At 48.7% G+C, this 19,824-nt stretch overlaps 2 protein-coding genes across 2 annotated transcripts; one reads left to right on the top strand and one right to left on the bottom strand.

The window, feature by feature from the left end:
- Positions 1-2,625: 2,625 nt before the first annotated feature.
- On the bottom strand, positions 2,626-3,995 carry LOC121863375 (sialidase-like). Its single transcript, XM_042361990.1, has 2 exons — positions 3,559-3,995; positions 2,626-2,989 (listed from the first exon to the last, which is right to left on the bottom strand). Exons 1-2 carry the CDS (start codon positions 3,993-3,995, stop codon positions 2,626-2,628), a joined length of 801 nt encoding a protein of 266 aa, XP_042217924.1.
- Positions 3,996-6,529: 2,534 nt separating this feature from the next.
- Positions 6,530-8,558, top strand: LOC121863374 (sialidase-like). Its single transcript, XM_042361989.1, has 2 exons — positions 6,530-8,323; positions 8,463-8,558. Exons 1-2 carry the CDS (start codon positions 6,530-6,532, stop codon positions 8,556-8,558), a joined length of 1,890 nt encoding a protein of 629 aa, XP_042217923.1.
- The last annotated feature ends 11,266 nt before the right edge of the window (positions 8,559-19,824 follow it).

Genomic DNA, 19,824 nt, shown 5'->3' with positions numbered 1-19,824 from the left:
CTGCTGTGATGGGGGTGGTGGTGTTACTGTTCCACCACGTCTGCTGTGATGGGGAGGTGGTGGTGTTACTGTTCCACCACCTGCTGTGATGGGAGGGTGGTGGTGTTACTGTTCCACCACGTCTGCTGTGATGGGAGGGTGGTGGTGTTACTGTTCCACCACGTCTGCTGTGATGGGAGGGTGGAGGTGTTACTGTTCCACCACGTCTGCTGTGATGGGAGGGTGGTGGTGTTACTGTTCCACCACGTCTGCTGTGATGGGAGGGTGGTGGTGTTACTGTTCCACCACGTCTGCTGTGATGGGAGGGTGGTGGTGTTACTGTTACCACGTTAGCTGTGATGGGAGGGTGGAGGTGTTACTGTTCCACCACGTTAGCTGTGATGGGAGGGTGGAGGTGTTACTGTTCCACCACGTTAGCTGTGATGGGAGGGTGGAGGTGTTACTGTTCCACCACGTCAGCTGTGATGGGAGGGTGGAGGTGTTACTGTTCCACCACGTCAGCTGTGATGGGAGGTGGGTGGTGTTACTGTTCCACCACGTCAGCTGTGATGGGAGGGTGGTGGTGTTACTGTTCCACCACGTCAGCTGTGATGGGAGGGTGGTGGTGTTACTGTTCCACCACGTCAGCTGTGATGGGAGGTGGTGGTGTTACTGTTCCACATCAGCTGTGATGGGAGGGTGGTGGTGTTACTGTTCCACCGTCAGCTGTGATGGGAGGGTGGTGGTGTTACTGTTCCACCACGTCAGCTGTGATGGGAGGTGGTGGTGTTACTGTTCCACCACGTCAGCTGTGATGGGAGGGTGGTGGTTACTGTTCCACCACGTCAGCTGTGATGGGAGGGTGGTGGTGTTACTGTTCCACCACGTCAGCTGTGATGGGAGGGTGGTGGTGTTACTGTTCCACCACGTCAGCTGTGATGGGAGGGTGGTGGTGGTGGTGGTTAATTATCTACTTAAATATATATCTATGTACATCTCTGTCTGTCTGTCTGTCTGTCTGAACATTGATCTATTTATATATAATCAGTTTCGTTAATTTTCTTGTTAAATGTCTGTCATTGTATTAACTGTTTTCCTTCCCGCAGGTGAGTGAGGCTGTGGCCGACCAGTGTTACCAGACCACCACCATGTTCAAGTAGGTGACATTGGTAACACTTCATGTAGTGAGGTGACATTGGTAACACTTCATGTAGTGAGGTGACTAGTTTTTCAACCTAACCTAACCTAACCTAACCTAACCTTACTAGTGGGTTTTCCTTAGGCAGATGACTCGGTCCACCCTAACTTAACTGAAGTCATTTTCTCAGTTGCCATAACAGATGTAAAAAAACAAATATTTTATTTGTTTGTTTATTTACGTGATACAAGAGTGAAGCGTTAGGCCGCCCTGTCTGCTGCCTCTCAGTGTCCAGGTGATCAACACGCTCAGGGGCGAGGTGTTAGGCCGCCCTGCCTGCTGCCTCTCAGGGGCGAGGTGTGGTGTTAGGCCCCCCTGCCTGCTGCCTCTCAGGGGCGAGGTGTGAGGTGTTAGGCCGCCCTGCCTGCCAGGTGATCAACACGCTCAAGGGGCGAGGTGTTAGGCCGCCCTGCCTGCCAGGTGATCAACACGCTCAAGGGGCGAGGTGTGCTGTAATACTTTTTACAAGTTGAAACCTAAGACAAACATTATCGTTAACACATTATGAGGCTCTATGATGATGGTGAGGAAAGAGATGGAATTGTTATGAAGTGTTGTGGTAATTACAGTGTTGTAATTTGTTAAACAATAATTTGATTATCTGACTTGAACTTGGCAGTTAGCAATTATGTGAGTGGTAAGAGGCTGCACTGTTACGCTGCCTTCTAACACATGAAACAGATAACCTTGGTTTTAATCGTAATGCAACGAATGAGCGCAACAGAATTCTCATTTGTTATGAGATCAGTGAACATAGTGTAGAGGTCGAGTCATGAACGTCAACAAATGAGGAACGTGATGTACTGCATTGGTACTTATTTCCTCGTACTTAAAGTAATAATAACTAAACCACATGCTGTTACGGCCAAAATTAACTCGATGGAATATTAAATTATTTATTCCATATAAAAACTCTAAGCAAATTTGACACAGACTGGTTAACTTACCTCAATCGAAAAAATCTTGCTTAATCATTTAATGCTAAAAAATCAGGTTAGCTTTAATTAACTTGAATGGAAAAAATAAATTAACTTAACTAGTTAAATGTGAAACTTAATCGCCCCATGCCTGGTTTAGGTTAGGTTTAGCTTTAAGGCATCACTTTTGGGTTAGGCCAGGTTAGCTTTAAGGCATCACTTGGGTTAGGCCAGGTTAGCGTTAGGGCATCACTTGGCGGCGATACACGAGTTATTCTTCGTCAAAAGTTGTTGTGGTGGGCAACACTGTATGGGGAGGTGAACCCGGAGCTGAAGGTTAATTAAAGTTGGAGTCTGACTTTTGGCTCTAAATTAAATTGGAAAGTCATGAATAGTTATTAGTTGGTTGAGGGACCTGTGAATAGTGAGGATACGGGGGAGAGAAGAAGAGATACGAAGCAGGAGTGGGGATAGGGTGGTGAGGAGAGGAGGAATGGGAGAGAGAGAAGGATGACTTAATGATATTGAAGCTTATAGGGGAGACGAGGGTGGTGGGGTGCGTGTGGACATTTCCCCGGGTGACGAGTGCCGCCAGTCACCTCCCAGGGGCGTGGTTACTGGGGACGGTGAACAGTTTGGGGATGAATGTGAGACGACCTTTGGATTGTGACCCCTCGGTGGCCTGGGTGTGACCCCTCGGTGGCCGCAGGTGTGACCCCTCGGTGGCTGCAGGTGAGACCCCTCGGTGGCCGGGTGAGACCCTCGGTGGCCGCAGGTGAGACCCCTCGGTGGCCGCAGGTGTGACCCTCGGTGGCCGCAGGTGTGACCCTCGGTGGCGCAGGTGTGACCCTCGGTGGCCGCAGGGGAGACCCCTCGGTGGCCGCAGGTGAGACCCCTCGGTGGCCACAGGTGTAACACAGTGGACTTGTAATTTGTAGTGAGGGGATAATGTTAATGGTTAGGTTAGGTTCACGGACAGGTGAGGCTGTGTCTCGGGTGGGGTGAGAGCACAAGTAGGGCGAGGGGAGTGGAGGGCGAGGGAGTGGAGAGGAGCGAGGGAGAGGGTGGAGAGGGCGGAGGAGTGGAGAGGGCGAGGGGAAGGAGTGGCGGGGAGAGGTGGAGGGCGAGGGGAGAGTGGAGGGCGAGAAAGGGGAGAGGAGTGGAAGGGCGAGGGGAGAAGAAGGGAGGGCAGGGAGAAAGTGGAGAGGACGAGGGAGAAGGGAGGGCGAGGGAGAAGAAGGGAGGGCGAGGGAGAAGAAGGGAGGGCGAGGGTAGAGAGTGGAGGGCGATGGGAGAAGAAGGGAGGGCGAGGAGGGAGGGCGAGGAGAAGGAAGGGAGATAATGCAACATGTGAGAGCTGTAGTATAGGAACAAAACATCTCCTGGAGCCATCACCGTCTGGAGTGGTCTGGAAGCTGTCAATAGGACCGTCTGGAGTGAGGGTCTGGAAGCTGTCAATAGGACCGTCTGGAGTGAGGGTCTGAAGCTGTCAATGGACCGTCTGGAGTTAGGGTCTGGAAGCTCTGAACAGGACCGTCTGGAGTGGTCTGGTAGCTGTCAATAGGACCGTCTGGAGTGAGGGTCTGGAAGCTGTCAACAGGACCGTCTGGAGTTAGGGTCTGGAAGCTCTGAACAGGACCGTCTGGTGATGGTCTGGTAGCTGTCAATAGGACCGTCTGGAGTGAGGTCTGGAAGCTGTCAGGACCGTCTGGGTGAGGTCTGGAAGCTGTCAACAGTACCGTCTGGAGTGAGGGTCTGGAAGCTGTCAACAGGACCGTCTGGAGTGAGGGTCTGGAAGCTGTCAACAGGACCGTCTGGAGTGAGGGTCTGGAAGCTGTCAACAGGACCGTCTGGAGTGAGGGTCTGGAAGCTGTCAACAGGACCGTCTGGAGTGATCTCATTGAGGAGTATGGACGCCCTTTGGTCCTCCTGACAGTCTTGGTTATATTATTCGTTGATGGTGAAGAGAAAACGTACGTGTGTGTGTGTGTGTGTGCTCGTGCTTATGTATGTATGTGTGTGTGTGAATTTAGTGTATTTTGTGTGTGTATGTATGTATACAGAAATAATACGCCATTGAAAACGTGACTGGATGAGACGTGTTTATTGAGGTGGACCAATAAATAATGGGGCACGACTCCCTCACAGTAAAGAACCATTGTTATTAACCCAGATGGTCGAGTTGTGTGTGTTCTGATGGAGGGAGAATCGACCTTACTGGCACTAGTGGTCTTGCTTGTTTCCTCCCAGACAAATGCCCCCTGGTAATTACAACAGACCAGAACACACAGCCGGTTTGAGGCGACCGGCGGCTGAGGGTGGGCGTGATAGTGACGGGGTGAGGGTGGGCGTGATAGTGTGACGTGAGGGTGGGCGTGATAGTGACGGGGGTGAGGGTGGGCGTGATAGTGATGGGGTGAGGGTGGGCGTGATGGTGACTGGGTGAGGGTGGGCGTGGTGACGGGGTGAGGGTGGGCGTGATGGTGACGGTGAGGGTGGGCGTGATAGTGACGGGGTGAGGGTGGGCGTGATGGTGACTGGGTGAGGGTGGGCGTGATAGTGACGGGGTGAGGGTGGGCGTGGTGACTGGGTGAGGGTGGGCGTGATGGTGACTGGGTGAGGGTGGGCGTGATAGTGACGGGGTGAGGGTGGGCGTGATGGTGACGGGGTGAGGGTGGGCGTGATGGTGACTGGGTGGTGGGCGTGATGGTGATGGGGGTGAGGGTGGGCGTGATAGTGACGGGGTGAGGGTGGGCGTGATGGTGACGGGGTGAGGTGGGCGTGATAGTGACGGGGTGAGGTGGGCGTGATAGTGATGGGGGTGAGGGTGGGCGTGATAGTGACGGGGTGAGGGTGGGCGTGATAGTGACGGGGTGGGCGTGATGGTGACGGGGTGAGGGTGGGCGTGATAGTGACGGGGGTGAGGGTGGGCGTGACAGTGACGGGGATGGGCGTGATAGTGACGGGGTTGGGCGTGATGGTGACGGGGTGAGCGTGGGCGTGTGATGATAGTGACGGGGCGGGCGTGGGCGTGATGAGTGACGGGGTGGGCGTGATAGTGATGGGATCTTCATTAATTATATTTTAATTTATTATTTTGTTTTATCATTTAAGTTGGTCTGTATTTGACATTGTGGCCTGTGTTAGTAGGAGGTAACCTGCCTTGTTGGGTAGTCTGAGCTTCATGGCTGTATGTGGGCCTGATCTGAGCTTCATGGCTGTATGTGGGCCACAGTCTGAGCTTCATGGCTGTATGTGGGCCAGATCTGAGCTTCATGGCTGTATGTGGGCCACAGTCTGAGGCTTCATGGCTGTATGTGGGCCACAGTCTGAGCTTCATGGCTGTATGTGGGCCTGATCTGAGGCTTCATGGCGTATGTGGGCCACAGTCTGAGCTTCATGGCTGTATGTGGGCCTGATCAGGCTTCATGGCTGTATGTGGGCCACAGTCTGGCTTCATGGCTGTATGTGGGCCACAGTCTGGGCTTCATGGCTGTATGTGGGCCTGATCTGGGCTTCATGGCTGTATGTGGGCCACAGTCTGAGCTTCCATGGCTGTATGTGGGCCACAGTCTGAGCTTCATGGCTGTGTGGGCCACAGTCTGGGCTTCATGGCTTGTGTGGGCCACAGTCTGAGCTTCATGGCTGTATGTGGGCCACAGTCTGAGCTTCATGGCTGTATGTGGGCCCACAGTCTGAAGCATGGCTGTATGTGGGCCACAGTCTGAGCTTCATGGCTGTATGTGGGCCAGATCTCAGGCTCATGGCTGTATGTGGGCCTGATCCTGAGCTTCATGGCTGTATGTGGGCCAGTCTGAGCTTCATGGCTGTATGTGGGCCACAGTCTGAGCCCATGGCTGTATGTGGGCCTGATCTGAGGCTTCATGGCTTATGTGGGCCACAGTCTGGCTTCATGGCTGTATGTGGGCCAGATCTGGCTTCATTGGCTGTATGTGGGCCACAGTCTGAGCTTCTTGGCTGTATGTGGGCCACAGTCTGGCTTCATGGCTGTATGTGGGCCACAGTCTCAACCATGGCTGTATGTGGGCCACAGTCTGAGCTTCATGGCTGTATGTGGGCCACAGTCTGAGCTTTGGCTGTATGTGGGCCACAGTCTGAGCTTCATGGCTGTATGTGGGCCACATCACAGGCTTCATGGCTGTATGTGGGCCACAGTCTGAGCTTCATGGCTGTATGTGGGCCACAGTCTGAGCTTCATGGCTGTATGTGGGCCACAGTCTGAGCTTCATGGCTGTATGTGGGCCTTTGGTCTGAGGCTTCATGGCTGTATGTGGGCCACAGTCTGAGCTTCATGGCTGTATGTGGGCCACGGTCTGAGCTTCATGGCTGTGTGGGCCACGGTGTGAGGCTTCATGGCTGTATGTGGGCCACGGTGTGAGCTTCATGGCTGTATGTGGGCCACAGTCTGAGCTTCATGGCTGTATGGGCCAGATCTGAGCTTCATGGCTGTATGTGGGCCACAGTCTGTGGGACACCCTCATTACCTGCCCACAACTCCTCGCTCTGGTCTCACACACCTGTGGGACACCCTCATAACCTGCCCACAACTCAGCTCTGGTCTCACACCTGTGGGACACCCTCATACCTGCCCACAACTCCTCAGCTCTGGTCTCACACCTGTGGGACACCCTCACCTGCCCACAACTCCCCAGCTCTGGTCTCACACACCTGTGGGACACCCTCTCTGCCCACAACTCCTCAGCTCTGGTCTCACACACCTGTGGGCACCCTCATTACCTGCCCACAACTCCTCAGCTCTGGTCTCACACACCTGTGGGACACCCTCATACCTGCCCACAACTCCTCAGCTGTGGTCTCACACACCTGTGGGACACCCTCATTACCTGCCCACAACTCCTCAGCTGTGGTCTCACACCACTGGGACACCTCATTACCTGCCCACAACTCCTCATCTGTCACACACCTGTGGGACACCCTCTACCTGCCCACAACTCCTCAGCTCTGGTCTCCACACCTGTGGGACACCCTCATTCCTGCCCACAACTCCTGCTCTGGTCTCACACACCTGTGGGACATCCTCATGCCTGCCCACAACTCCTCAGCTCTGGTCTCACGCACCTGTGGGACACCCTCATTACCTGCCCACAACTCCTCAGCTGTGGTCTCACGCACCTGTGGGACACCCTCATTACCTGCCCACAACTCCTCAGCTGTGGTCTCACACACCTGTGGGACACCCTCATTACCTGCCCACTCCTCAGCTGTGGTCTACACACCTGTGGGACACCCTCATTACTGCCCACAACTCCTCAGCTCTGGTCTCACACACCTGTGGGACACCTCATTACCTGCCCACAACTCCTCAGCTCTGGTCTCACACACCTGTGGGAACACCCTCATCTGCCCCACAACTCCCTCAGCTCTGGTCTCACACACCTGTGGGACACCTCATTACCTGCCCACAACTCCTCAGCTCTGGTCTCACACACCTGTGGGACACCCTCATCTGCCCACAACTCTAGCTCTGGTCTCACCTGTGGGACACCCTCATACCTGCCCACACCTCAGCTCTGGTCTCACACCTGGGGACACCCTCATACCTGCCCACAACTCCTCAGCTCTGGTCTCACACACCTGTGGGACACCCTCATTACCTGCCCACACTCCTCAGCTGTGGTCTCACACACCTGTGGGACACCCTCATTCCTGCCCACAACTCCCTCAGCTGTGGTCTCACACACCTGTGGGACACCTCATTCCTGCCCACAACTCCTCAGCTCTGGTCTCACACACCTGTGGGACACCCTCATCTGCCCACAACTCTCAGCTCTGGTCTCACACACCTGTGGGACACCCTCGTACACAACTCCTCAGCTCTGGTCTCACACACCTGTGGGACACCCTATTCTGCCCACAACTCCTCAGCTCTGGTCTCCACACACCTGTGGGGACACTCTCATTACCTGCCCCAACTCCAGCTCTGGTCTCACACACCTGTGGGACACCCTCATTACCTGCCCACAACTCCTCAGCTCTGGTCTCACGCACCTGTGGGACACCCTCATTACCTGCCCACAACTCCTCAGCTCTGGTCTACACACCTGTGGACACCCTCATTCCTGCCCACAACTCCTCAGCTGTGGTCTCACACACCTGTGGGACACCCTCATACCTGCCCACAAACTCCTCAGCTCTGGTCTCCACACCTGTGGGACACCCTCATTCACCCGCACAACTCCTCAGTCTGGTCTCACACACCTGTGGGACACCCTCATCCTGCCCACAACTCCTCAGCTGTGGTCTCACACCTGTGGGACACCCTCATACCTGCCCACAACTCATCAATTACAGTTTCCTCCAAAATTTCTCTTATATTTTTCATGTAGTGTGACGGTGGTGAAGTGTGGGCGTCACTCATGAGGGAGGCCATGTTGAGTGACGGTGGTGAAGTGTGGGCGTCACTCATGAGGGAGTCCATGTAGAGTGACGGTGGTGAAGTGTGGGCGTCACTCATGAGGGAGTCCATGTAGAGTGACGGTGGTGAAGTGTGGGCGTCACTCATGAGGGAGGTCACGGTAGAGTGACGGTGGTGAGGTGTGGGCGTCACTCATGAGGGAGGTCACGGTAGAGTGACGGTGGTGAGGTGGTTGGGACTGGGTTGTTGTTATAGCGATTAGTAAGTGTTGGTATGAGCAGCTTGTGGTTGTGGTGTCGAACAGCGCGGGTGTGTGTAGTAATAATAATAATAATAATAATAATAATAATAATAAACGGTTTATTAATAGAGTTGCAGCCGGTGGCTCACAATATACTGACTTACATGTGATTTAGACATAATGATATAATATGCATTGAATACATTTACAGGGCTGTACAGTACATAAATCAGGAGTTGTTTATTATTTTAACAATAGATGGGATGGTGCTGTTCTTATATCTATCGGTGCAGGCTCTTATGGGCTGAATTTTGTTGTGGTGGCGGACTGCTCGAGGTGTGTGTGTGTGTGCGCGTGTGTGCGCGTGCGTGCGTGCGTGCGTGCGTGCGTGCGTGCAGGGGGGGGGGAGGGTAATGTTATGTTTCGGGATCCACCGTGTATAAGGGAGTCGTGTGTGTGTGCGGACAAAAACTCACCTTAGTGTTAGGTGAGTTTTTGTCCTCCCCGCCCTCGCTCGTCTGTGTGTCATCTTGTTATATTTAAACTAATAATAAAGGTCCAGGAAGAAGATTTATTTCCAAGAAGACTGACGTGTTTAGGCCTTAAGAGGTGAGTCGTGTCAGTGTTGTAGCTGCGTCAGGGAGGAACTCTTTCATTACCTGGAAAGTTGTTATTATTGACTTAACTAATCATCTACCAGAACAAATATTCTCTGATTGGTCAAGATTCACGACTACCAGAACAAATACTCTCTGATTGGTCAAGATTCACGACTACCAGAACAAATACTCTCTGATTGGTCAAGATTCACGACTACCAGAACAAATACTCTCTCTTTGGTCAAGATTCACGACTACCAGAACAAATACTCTCTGATTGGTCAAGATTCACGACTACCAGAACAAATACTCTCTGATTGGTCAAGATTCACGACTACCAGAACAAATATTCTCTGATTGGTCAAGATTCACGACTACCAGAACAAATATTCTCTGATTGGTCAAGATTTACGACTACCAGAACAAATACTCTCTGATTGGTCAAGATTTACGACTACCAGAACAAATACTCTCTGATTGGTCAAGATTCACGACTACCAGAACAAATACTCTCTGATTGGTCAAGATTTACGACTACCAGAACAAATACTCTCTGATTGGTCAAGATTTACGACTACCAGAACAAATACTCTCTGATTGGTCAAGATTCACGACTACCAGAACAAATACTCTCTGATTGGTCAAGATTCACGACTACCAGAACAAATACTCTCTGATTGGTCAAGATTCACGACTACCAGAACAAATACTCTCTGATTGGTCAAGATTCACGAAGGTAAATAATAAATATGAGTACAAAAATATATCATAAAAAAAAAATTGAATTTAACTCGATAAACATTTACTGAGATTGAACACACAGTAAAGGTAGAGGCTATATGACCACCACTGTGAGCACTATAGTAAAGCCTTGTGTTCCAGCTCGTGACACACATCTTGGTGAACCCTTACATCGTCTCTAATACACACTGAGCACCCTGGTTGACCCAAGTATTATTACCGATGTTTTGTCATTATTCAGGTCAGCTCAGGTCAACTAGTTTCAACTTGTATGAATTCCAACAATGTCTTGAGATGGTTTGTGTCTTACTGTACGTGTGGGGAGATCTTTGGGGAGACGGGTGGGGAGATCTTTGGGGAGACGGGTAGGGAGATCTTTGGGGAGACGGGTGGGGAGATCTTTGGGGAGACTTGGGGATTTAGTCGAGTAGGAAGAAAGTAGAGAAGAGAGGGGAAAGTGGATGGCTTGGGGAGAAAGGGTTAAAGTGGATGGCCTGGGGAGAAAGGGTTAAAGTGGATGGCCTGGGGAGAAAGGGTTAAAGTGGATGGCCTGGGGAGAAAGGGTTAAAGTGGATGGCCTGGGGAGAAAGGGTTAAAGTGGATGGCCTGGGGAGAAAGGGTTAAAGTGGATGGCCTGGGAAGAAAGGGTTAAAGGATGGATGTGGATGGCCTGGGGGATGAAAGGGTTAAAGTGGATGGCCTGGGGAGAAAGGGTTAAAGTGGATGGCCTGGGGAGAAAGGGTTAAAGTGGATGACCTGGGGAGAAAGGGTTAAAGTGGATGACCTGGGGAGAAAGGGTTAAAGTGGATGACCTGGGGAGAAAGGGTTAAAGTGGATGGCCTGGGGAAAATTAATAGGTCAGCCAACTGCCAGCAAGATTTCAAAAGTCCTGCACTGGAAAATTAGTTGGTCCTCGGAGTGGGCGGGGGTGGGTGATCCTTAGAGTAGGTAGGGGGGGTGGGTGGGTGGGCTGGGGGGAATGCCGCCCACCCCTGAACTAGGAGCGGTTACTTCTCGGAACTGGATCGACGTAATTTTGGATTAATTTTCGGAAACTCGACCACCATCTGTGTGTGTGTTTGTGTGTGGGTGTACATAGTGTTATCATTATTAAAACCGCTTACCATCCTGGGCTACAGTGGAATTTAAATACAGTAATACGGTTGAACAAGAGGACACAGCTGTCAGGATTATGTCTAGTTGGCAATTATGTTTATTGCAATGGTAATTACTTATTTATTTACATAATAATTCCGATAAAACGGTTTTGATGGTACAATAAAGCAGGTATTGTAACTATAGTAAGTGTTACAAGAAGTATTAATACTTCGACAATAGATATTTTTTTAGAGATGATTTAAAGGAAGGGAGCGTAGTCTTTGCTCGGATGTGCGGGGGTAAGTTGTTCCACACCTTCACACCATGATATTTTATGGAGGTCTGGGACTGAGAGGAGTGCATGGGGGGTGGTCTTAGTAGCTCTGGGTGCCTTAAGTTGTATCTCTGATTATTCCGGAACTGGAAATAATTATTGTCAAGCAAGTGATTGATAGATTTGTAAACAAAGAGGGCACAGCAGTAAGTGTTAATATCCTCGAATTTTAAAAATTTCAATATAGCAAATTTTTCGTTTGTGTGATCTGTTTTTTTCAAGTAGGTCATTGTCCGTACAACTCTCTTTTGTGCAGTAACCAGAGATTGTGTTTTATAAGAGCCAGAGGGCCCCCATAGTGTGTGACAGTGTATCAGGTGTTGGTAAACAAGATCATGATACATTTCTTTCATTGCTGTGAGAGTGAGTGACTGTCGAGTGTGATGCATGATACTGCACTGTTTATTGATTTTACTGTGAATGGCTTGTATGTGGTTTCTCCAATTAAGTTTCTCATCAACAATAACTCCGAGGAATTTAGTATTTTGTTCGCGTTAGTATTTTGTTCGCCGTTGAGGACTATATTACCAAGGTACAGGAGGTTCAAGTCTGGAGGTAAGTTTTTCTAATGTGAAGGATCATGTAGTGGGTTTTCTCAAGGTTTAAGGTCAGTTTATTACGTATTACCCAGGTCCCAACTTTAGTTAATTCAGTGTTCATAGTTCTCATCAAGGAATGGAGGTCTGAGTTGCTGGCATAGAGATTACTATCGTCTGCAAATAAGATTTATTTTATGAGTGAGCTGGCGTGGACTATATCGTTTATGTACAACAAAAACGGTAATGGACCGAGAATTGAACCTTGGGGGACTCCATACAAGATTGGCGAGGAGTCAGATTGGTGGTTATTATAACAGACATAATGCATCCTGTTGGACAGATATGAGGTAAACCAATTGTGGGACAGGCCCCTAACGCCGTAATGTTCAAGCTTTGAAAGGAGGATGGTATGGTCGACAGTATCGAAGGCTTTAGAGAGGTCCAAGAATATACCGACTGTGAACTGACTGTCATCAAAGGAATTTAAGATGTCATTAGTAAAGGATAGCAGAGCACTCTCAGTCGACCTTCTAGCTCTAAATCCAAACTAGGAGTCTGCAAAGATGTTATTGGCATTGCAGAAGGAATGTAGTCAATTACATGCTAGCTTCTCCAGTATCATACTCAAGGCTGGGAGGACTGATATGGGGCGGTAATTCTTGAAGAGACCTTTGTCCCCAGATTTTTTATATGCCGGGTGGATTTTAGCAATTTTCAGTTTATCAGGAAAGACACCACTAGTGAAGGAGGAGTTACAAATGTGGAGGAGAACAGGTAGTAATAAGTGGGCCACTTTCTTAATGATGCTCATTGGTATATTGTCTTCGCCTGCTGCTGCATCTTTGGACATTTTTATGATGGCCAGTAATTCATCTGCTGTGACAGGTGATAAGAACAGTTCATTTTGCTGTCTGTTTTGCAGGTAGGCTCTAAATTCCTCATGGTGATCAGGGTTGCTCTCCACAAGATTTTTGCCAACATTAATAAAATATTCATTGAAGTGGTTGGCAATGAGGGAGGGTTCCATTATAACTGAATCGTTTATCATAAAAGCTGAGTGGGGGGCCGAAGGCTGAGTGTTCCTGTTTTGAATAGAATTTATGACATTCCAGGTTTTCTTACTGTCCCCTGATGCTGACTGGAGCTTATTTGTATAATAGTTACGTCTGGCATTTCTAACTGCTTGAGTTACTCTATTTCCGATACTTCGGTAAGCATCACCGAAAGTTATGGGTCTTTTTGCAATTTTCCTTTGGAGTTTGTGTTTTTCCTTTATCATTATCTTAATTTCGCTTGTGATATAGGGTTTGGAAATGGATACAGTTTTCACTGACTTAGTCTTGAGCGGGAAGCATTTATCAAAGCAAGCATTGAAGATGCAACAGAAGTTGCAGCTGTTCACGTTAGGGTTGTTGGAGGCATAGACAAGATCCCTGTTAGCATTCATTAGGTTGTTTTAAAAAAAGGAGCATGTTGTCGGTGCAGTTGTCTCTGTATTGAATTGAAACTCTACTAGACCTTTCAGGTCTTGTGGCTGTTTTATACATGGCAAAAACTGGGAAGTGATCCGAGATATTGTTATAAATAATTCCACTTGCTAGGTTGTTAGGAGTGTTGCTAGTCCAGATATGATTTATCACAGTGGCAGAGGTGGCAGTTACTCTAGTGGGTTTGGTTATAGTGTTGAAGAAGAGTTTAGAATGACAGGTAGCAAGAAGGTCTAATACTGAGGTGTCGGTTTCTGATTTTAATAAAGGTTGAAATCTCCTGTGATGTAGCAGTCTTTCCTCTCTGAACTTATGATAGAGATAAGCTCCGGAAATTTATCAAGAAAATTCCTTACATTAGTGTGGGGTTTTCTGTAGATTATCCCTACTAGGATATTTCGTGTGTCGTTACGTAATTCAATGAAAACACTCTCCATGTACTCCTCCTGAACCTTTAAATCATCTCTTACGGAAGTGTTATACTTGATATCAATATATAGGGCGACACCACCACTGTGTCGTGACATGTTGACGGTGTATTATTAGGAATGTTATGCAAATGTTCAATATCATCAGTGAGTTTGGTCTCACAGAACCCAAGAACATCAAATTTGTGGGCAATGGAAGATAAACACTGATCTGAAAAGGTATCTAGATGAAGGAGAATACTGCTGATGATATGGTGTGGAGCGGTAATGTGTGGTGAATCGGCTGGATTGTCCAATTAACCAGGCCGTTCACATATATTTATTATTTGGGTTTAAGTAACGAAACCCAAACTGTAGTTCCTTGTTTTACTATAAAAGGATTGTATCTATAATTCCTGAGTGGAGATCGACCGTAAGTTCCACTGTATATGGGTGAATGAGAAAGGGACGGCGTTTATGTAATATAAACGTTGATCACGTCCTAACGATATAAGTTGCTGTGAGTGGCTGACTAAGGGCCTCGCAGTGCGGGCTTACATGGAGATGCTGACTATGGGTTTCTTCCCTCTTGGGAGAGTTGCCCTCTCACGTGTACAACTCATGTCTTACTCATAGACAGAGGAAAGTTACAGGGTGGTGAATCTGAATATAATATCAGATGTATTGACCCATTTATATAATATGTTCTGTTGCTGAGACGGGGGCCCATTACATCACTCGGTCACCTACCAGCCGAGCTCCTTGAGGCCTAAATAACTCGCAGAGTACAGTACATCCTAGACAACCCTAACCATGTTATAAACAGATATGTAGACACTAAGCTGGGGACTCAACTACTGTAGGGGCATTAGCTACAACAGGGGACCTATAGGTTAGTGTCTTACGGGTTAGTATGTTATGAACAATGTTGAATTTGGATGACACTGCCTTGTAGTAGCAGAACAGGAACATAATTGTCAGAATTAACAAAATAGAGGGAATTGTGAGGTTTGGTATTGCAAATTCCCGTGATAGATAAAATGGCAAGTTATTTTTCAAATGAGCAAAATGTGTCTCGTTCAAGAAAGCTAAAACTTTTATTTTCTCTGAAGCTATGTGAATATCCCTAATAGTGAAATTCATTATAGGCAGTTGAAGTAAAGCAGACTAGAGTTTAAGATTTAAAGCAAAATGCTGATGAGTAGGCAAGGTCCGTAATGTACCACAAGTTATTTCACAGTAATCAGGAGCCTTGTAGTGCCCTTTCACAACTAGCTGCTTAACACCATCATGGCATTTTAATATAACAGTAGTTAGATTTGGAAAGAACAAATACTGAACATTGTGCAGATGAGCGTGAAACACAGTTTTAACACTAACTGGCCTATAGCTGCATTGCGCAAGTGCTGTGCGTACATTTGGTTGTATGACTGCCAATTCACATATACCTTCTGCAGCAGGAATAAACGCGAACATGTAGGCTGGACATACGTGTAGGTGTAGATAAGACGACTTACACCGTGACAGTACCTCAGAATCCTCTATTGATAACAATGAATATTCTTCATCTACTAAGAAAAGTTCTTTAGGCCTATCCAGAGCATACAGTGTGTCGTTTGCACTCAGGTGGTGTGGATCGGTAATGTGTGGTGTGGAGCAGTAATGTGTGGTGTGGAGCGGTAATGTGTGGTGTGGAGCAGTAATGTGTGGTGTGGAGCGGTAATGTGTGGTGTGGAGCGGTAATGTGTGGTGTGGAGCGGTAATGTGTGGTGTGGAGCGGTAATGTGTGGTGTGGAGCAGTAATGTGTGGTGTGGAGCGGTAATGTGTGGTGTGGGAACGTTAATGTATAAGGTGGAGCGTTAATGTGGTCTGGCGGGAATGTAATGGTAATGTGTAGTGTGGAGCAGTAATGTGCGGTGGAGCGATATTGTGTGGTGTGGAGCGATATTGTGTGGTGTGGAGCGTTGTGTGTGGTGTGGAGCGATAATGTGTGTGAGCAGTAATGTGGTGTGGAGCAGTAATGTGGGTGTGGAGCGGTAATGTGTAGCGGTAATGGGTGGAGCGGTAATGTAGTGTGGGGCAATGTGGTGTGGAGCGGTAATGTGTGTGGAGCGGTGTGTGTGTGGAACGTTAATGTATAGGGTGCAGCGTTAATGTGTGGTCTGGAGCGGTAATGTGTAATGTATGTGTAGTGTGGAGTGTTAATGTGTAGTGGAGGTTAATGTGTGGTGTGGAACGGTACTGTAGTGGAGCGGTAATGTGCGGTGGAGCGATATTGTGTGGTGTGGAGCGGTATGTGTGGTGTGGATAATGTGTGTGGTGTGGAGCGGTGTGTGTGGTGTATGTGTGGTGTGGAACGTTAATGTATAGGGTGGAGCGTTAACGTGGTCTGGAGCGGTAATGTAATGGTAATGTGTAGTGTGGAGTGTTAATGTGAGTGTTGTTAATGTATGGTGTGGAAGGGTACTGTGTAGTGTGGAGCGGTGTGTGGAGCGATAGTGTGGTGGCATTAATGTGTGGTGTGGAGCGATAATGTGGTGTGGAGCGATAATGTGTGGTGTGGGCGTAATGTGTGTGTGGAGCGATAATGTGGTGTGGAGCGGTGGAGCGGTAGTGGTGGAGGGAGCGGTAGTGGTAATGTGTGGTGTGGAGCGGTGCGGTGTGGAGCGATAATGAGGAGCGACGTGTGTGTGGAGCGGTAGGTGTGTGTAGTGTAATGTGGAGCGGTAATGTGGTGTGGAGCGGTAATGTGGTGGTGTGTAGCGGTAATGTGGTGTAATGTGGTGTGGAGCGGTAATGTGTAATGTGGAGCGGTAATGTGTAATGTGGAGCGTTAATGTGGTGTGGAGCGGTAATGTGTAATGTGGGCGTAATGTGTAGTGTGGAGCTGGTGTGGTGTGGTATGGAGCGGTACGTGTAGGTAACAGAACGGTAATGGGTGGAGCGTTAATGTGTGTGTGGAGCGGTAATGTGTAATGGAGTGAGTGTGGGTAATGTGGAAGCGGTAATGTGTGTGAGGGCGGTAATGTGTGCTGTGGAGCGGTAATGTGTGTTGTGGAGTGTGTGAGCGGTAATGTGTAGTGTGGGCGGTAATGTAGTGTGGAGCGGTAATGTGAGTGTGGGCGTAATGTAGGTGTGTGGAGCGTTAATGTGTAGTGTGGAGCGGTAATGTGTAGTGTGGAGCGGTAATGTGTAGTATTCAGTTTGAAAAAAAGAGGACATTTAGCTAAGAGAATTATTGAGAATTTAACTTAGATTCTTTGAGAATTTTGTCAAGGAAAATGTTGAGTGTTGGAGAATGGATAAAATGTTGAGTGTTGGAGAATGGATAAAATGTTGGAGTGTTGGAGAATGGATAAAATGTCGAATGTTGGAGAATGGATAAAATGTCGAGTGTTGGAGAATGGATAAAATGTTGAATGTTGGAGAATGGTTAAAATGTCGAGTGTTGGAGAATGGATAAAATGTTGAGCGTTAGATAAGCGGAGGTGGTGACGAGGCCGGCGTGTCATCCCTGACCCGCCGGCCGGATGGTGAGTGCATTGTTGTAGCAAATGATTGAGTTCCGGCGGGGTGACTTCCGGCGGGAGGGGTGCAAGACGTGAGGATGGGGAGGTGTGATGGGCGGGAGGAAGGGAGGTTTGATAGGCAGGAGGGGTGCAAGACGGGAGGAAGGGGAGGTGGGATGGGCGGAGGAAGGGGTGTGATGGGCGGAGGAAGGCTGGTTTGATAGGCAGGTGGGTGCAAGACGGGAGGGATGAGGTGGTGTGGATGGGCGGGAGGAAGGGGAGGTTTGATAGGCAGGAGGGTGCAAGACGGGAGGATGAGGTGGTGTGATGGGCGGGAGGAAGGGGGAGGTTTTATAGGCAGGAGGGGTGCAAGACAGGAGGATGGGGAGGTGTGATGGGCGGGAGGAAGGGCTGGTTTGATAGGCAGGAGGGTGCAAGACGGGAGGAAGGGAGGTGGATGGGCGGGAGGAAGGGAGGTGTGATGGCGGGAGGAAGGGGAGGTTTGATAGGCAGGAGGGGCAAAGACGTGAGGATGGGGAGGTGTGATGGGCGGGAGGAAGGGGAGGTTTTATAGGCAGGAGGTGTGGATGGGCGAGGAGGGGAAGGGGAGGTGTGTGATGGGCGGGAGGAAGGGGAGGTTTGATAGGCAGGAGGGGTGCAAGACGTGAGGATGGGGAGGTGATGGGCGGGAGGAAGGGGAGGTTTTATAGGCAGGAGGGGTGCAAGACGGGAGGAAGGGAGGTGTGGATGGAGGAGGAAGGGAGGTGTGATGGGCGGGAGGAGAGGTGTGATGGGCGGGAGGAAGGGAGGTTTGATAGGCGGAGGGGTGCAAGACGGGAGGATGAGGTGGTGTGATGGGCGGCAGTAAGGAAAGAGAGAGAGAGAGAGAGAGAGAGAGAGAGAGAGAGAGAGAGAGAGGAGAGAGAGAGAGAGAGAGAGAGGCCCCTGTGATCTGGTTTCTACTGCAGACAAATCAATGAAAATCAGACAAATTCTCCAAGATGAAATAACATAATTGTTCGTTGTTTTGACTGATTGTATTGAGGTGAGAGATAATTACTGTTCCTTGTTAGTGTGGTCACCATCATTCTCTCCGTTTATTTTTAAATCTGCGAAATTTTCATCATTGTTTTCTCCGTGAACATCACTGAGGTCTTCAAACAAGCCATAATAAGCCTCTGGTGGCTGTCTGGGTTGTAAGGTGTCTTGTATTATTCACAAGACCAGAAACAACAACATTAAGCCAGTCCGTCGCTGAGCCAGGCCTGAATATTTTCCTCGGACTACAGTGTTCCTGGGGGCTACTGTACCTCTGTACCGGACATACACCTGTAAATGTTTTGTATTATTTCTGTATTGTAGGTCACCCAACTTAACTTTGGATTCTTCACGCGTTACATATGTTTTGTATTCTTCAAAATAAACTTTAAAATTAGTATTAAAATTTGTGTTTGTGTCAAGATAATGTGGTAAATACACCTTTGTGTCACTATAAACTGGCACATCCAACTACTGTATCCCTGTATGTGTTACCTGTATCCCTGTATGTGTTACCTGTGTCCCTGTATGTGTTACCTGTATCCCTGTATGTGTTACCTGTATCCCTGTATGTGTTACCTGTATCCCTGTATGTGTTACCCGTATCCCTGTATGTGTTACCCGTATCCCTGTATGTGTTACCTGTATCCTGTATGTGTTACCTGTATCCCTGTATGTGTTACCTGTATCCCTGTATGTGTTACCTGTCTATGTGTTACCGTATCCCTGTATGTGTTCCCGTATCCCTGTATGTTTACCGTATCCCTGTATGTGTTACCGTATCCCTGTATGTGTTTACCTGTCCCTGTATTTTACCTTATCCCTGTATGTGTTACCTGTATCCTATGTGTTACCTTGTCCTGTATTTACTGTATCCCAGCATGTTACCTGTATCCTGTATGTGTTACCTGTATCCTTGTATGTGTTACCTGTCCCTGTATGTGTTACCCTGTCCTTGTATGTGTTACCTGTCCTGTATGTGTTACCATCATCTGTATGTGTTACCTGTATCCTGTATGTGTTACTGTATCCCTGTTATGTGCCTGTATCCCTGTATGTGTTACCTGTATCCCTGTATGTGTTACCTGTATCACTATTATTTTGTATCCCTGTATGTTACCTGTCCCTGTGTTACCTGTATCCCTGTATGTTACCTTATCCCTATGTGTGTTAACCGTATCCCCATATTTTCTGTCCCTGTATGTTCTTTATCCTTGTATGTATTTACCTGTCTGTGTATTACCTGTCTCATTGTGTTGTACCTGTATCCTGTATTTACCTGTATCCCTGTGTGTTACCTCTTCGTGTTGTGGAACATTTGAAACAAGTACAGGTACAG

This window comes from Homarus americanus, unplaced genomic scaffold (genome assembly GCF_018991925.1).
Source record: "Homarus americanus isolate GMGI-L3 unplaced genomic scaffold, GMGI_Hamer_2.0 scaffold24007, whole genome shotgun sequence".
Lineage (NCBI taxonomy): Eukaryota > Metazoa > Arthropoda > Malacostraca > Decapoda > Nephropidae > Homarus > Homarus americanus.
The sequence above is the reverse complement of the archived record's forward strand: the minus strand, read 5'-3'. Positions and strand labels throughout refer to the sequence as shown.

Bases quoted from the DNA above. Each gene is read 5' to 3' on its own strand.
- LOC121863374 (XM_042361989.1), top strand. From the start codon at position 6,530: ATGGCTGTATGGGCCAGATCTGAGCTTCATGGCTGTATGTGGGCCACA. The intron at 8,324-8,462 runs GTCTCACACACC...TTTTTCATGTAG, and splicing joins CCGCACAACTCCTCAGTCTG to TGTGACGGTGGTGAAGTGTG.
- LOC121863375 (XM_042361990.1), bottom strand. From the start codon at position 3,995: ATGAGATCACTCCAGACGGTCCTGTTGACAGCTTCCAGACCCTCACTC. The intron at 2,990-3,558 runs GTCCTATTGACA...GTGGCCACCGAG, and splicing joins TCAGACCCTCACTCCAGACG to GGGTCTCACCTGCGGCCACC.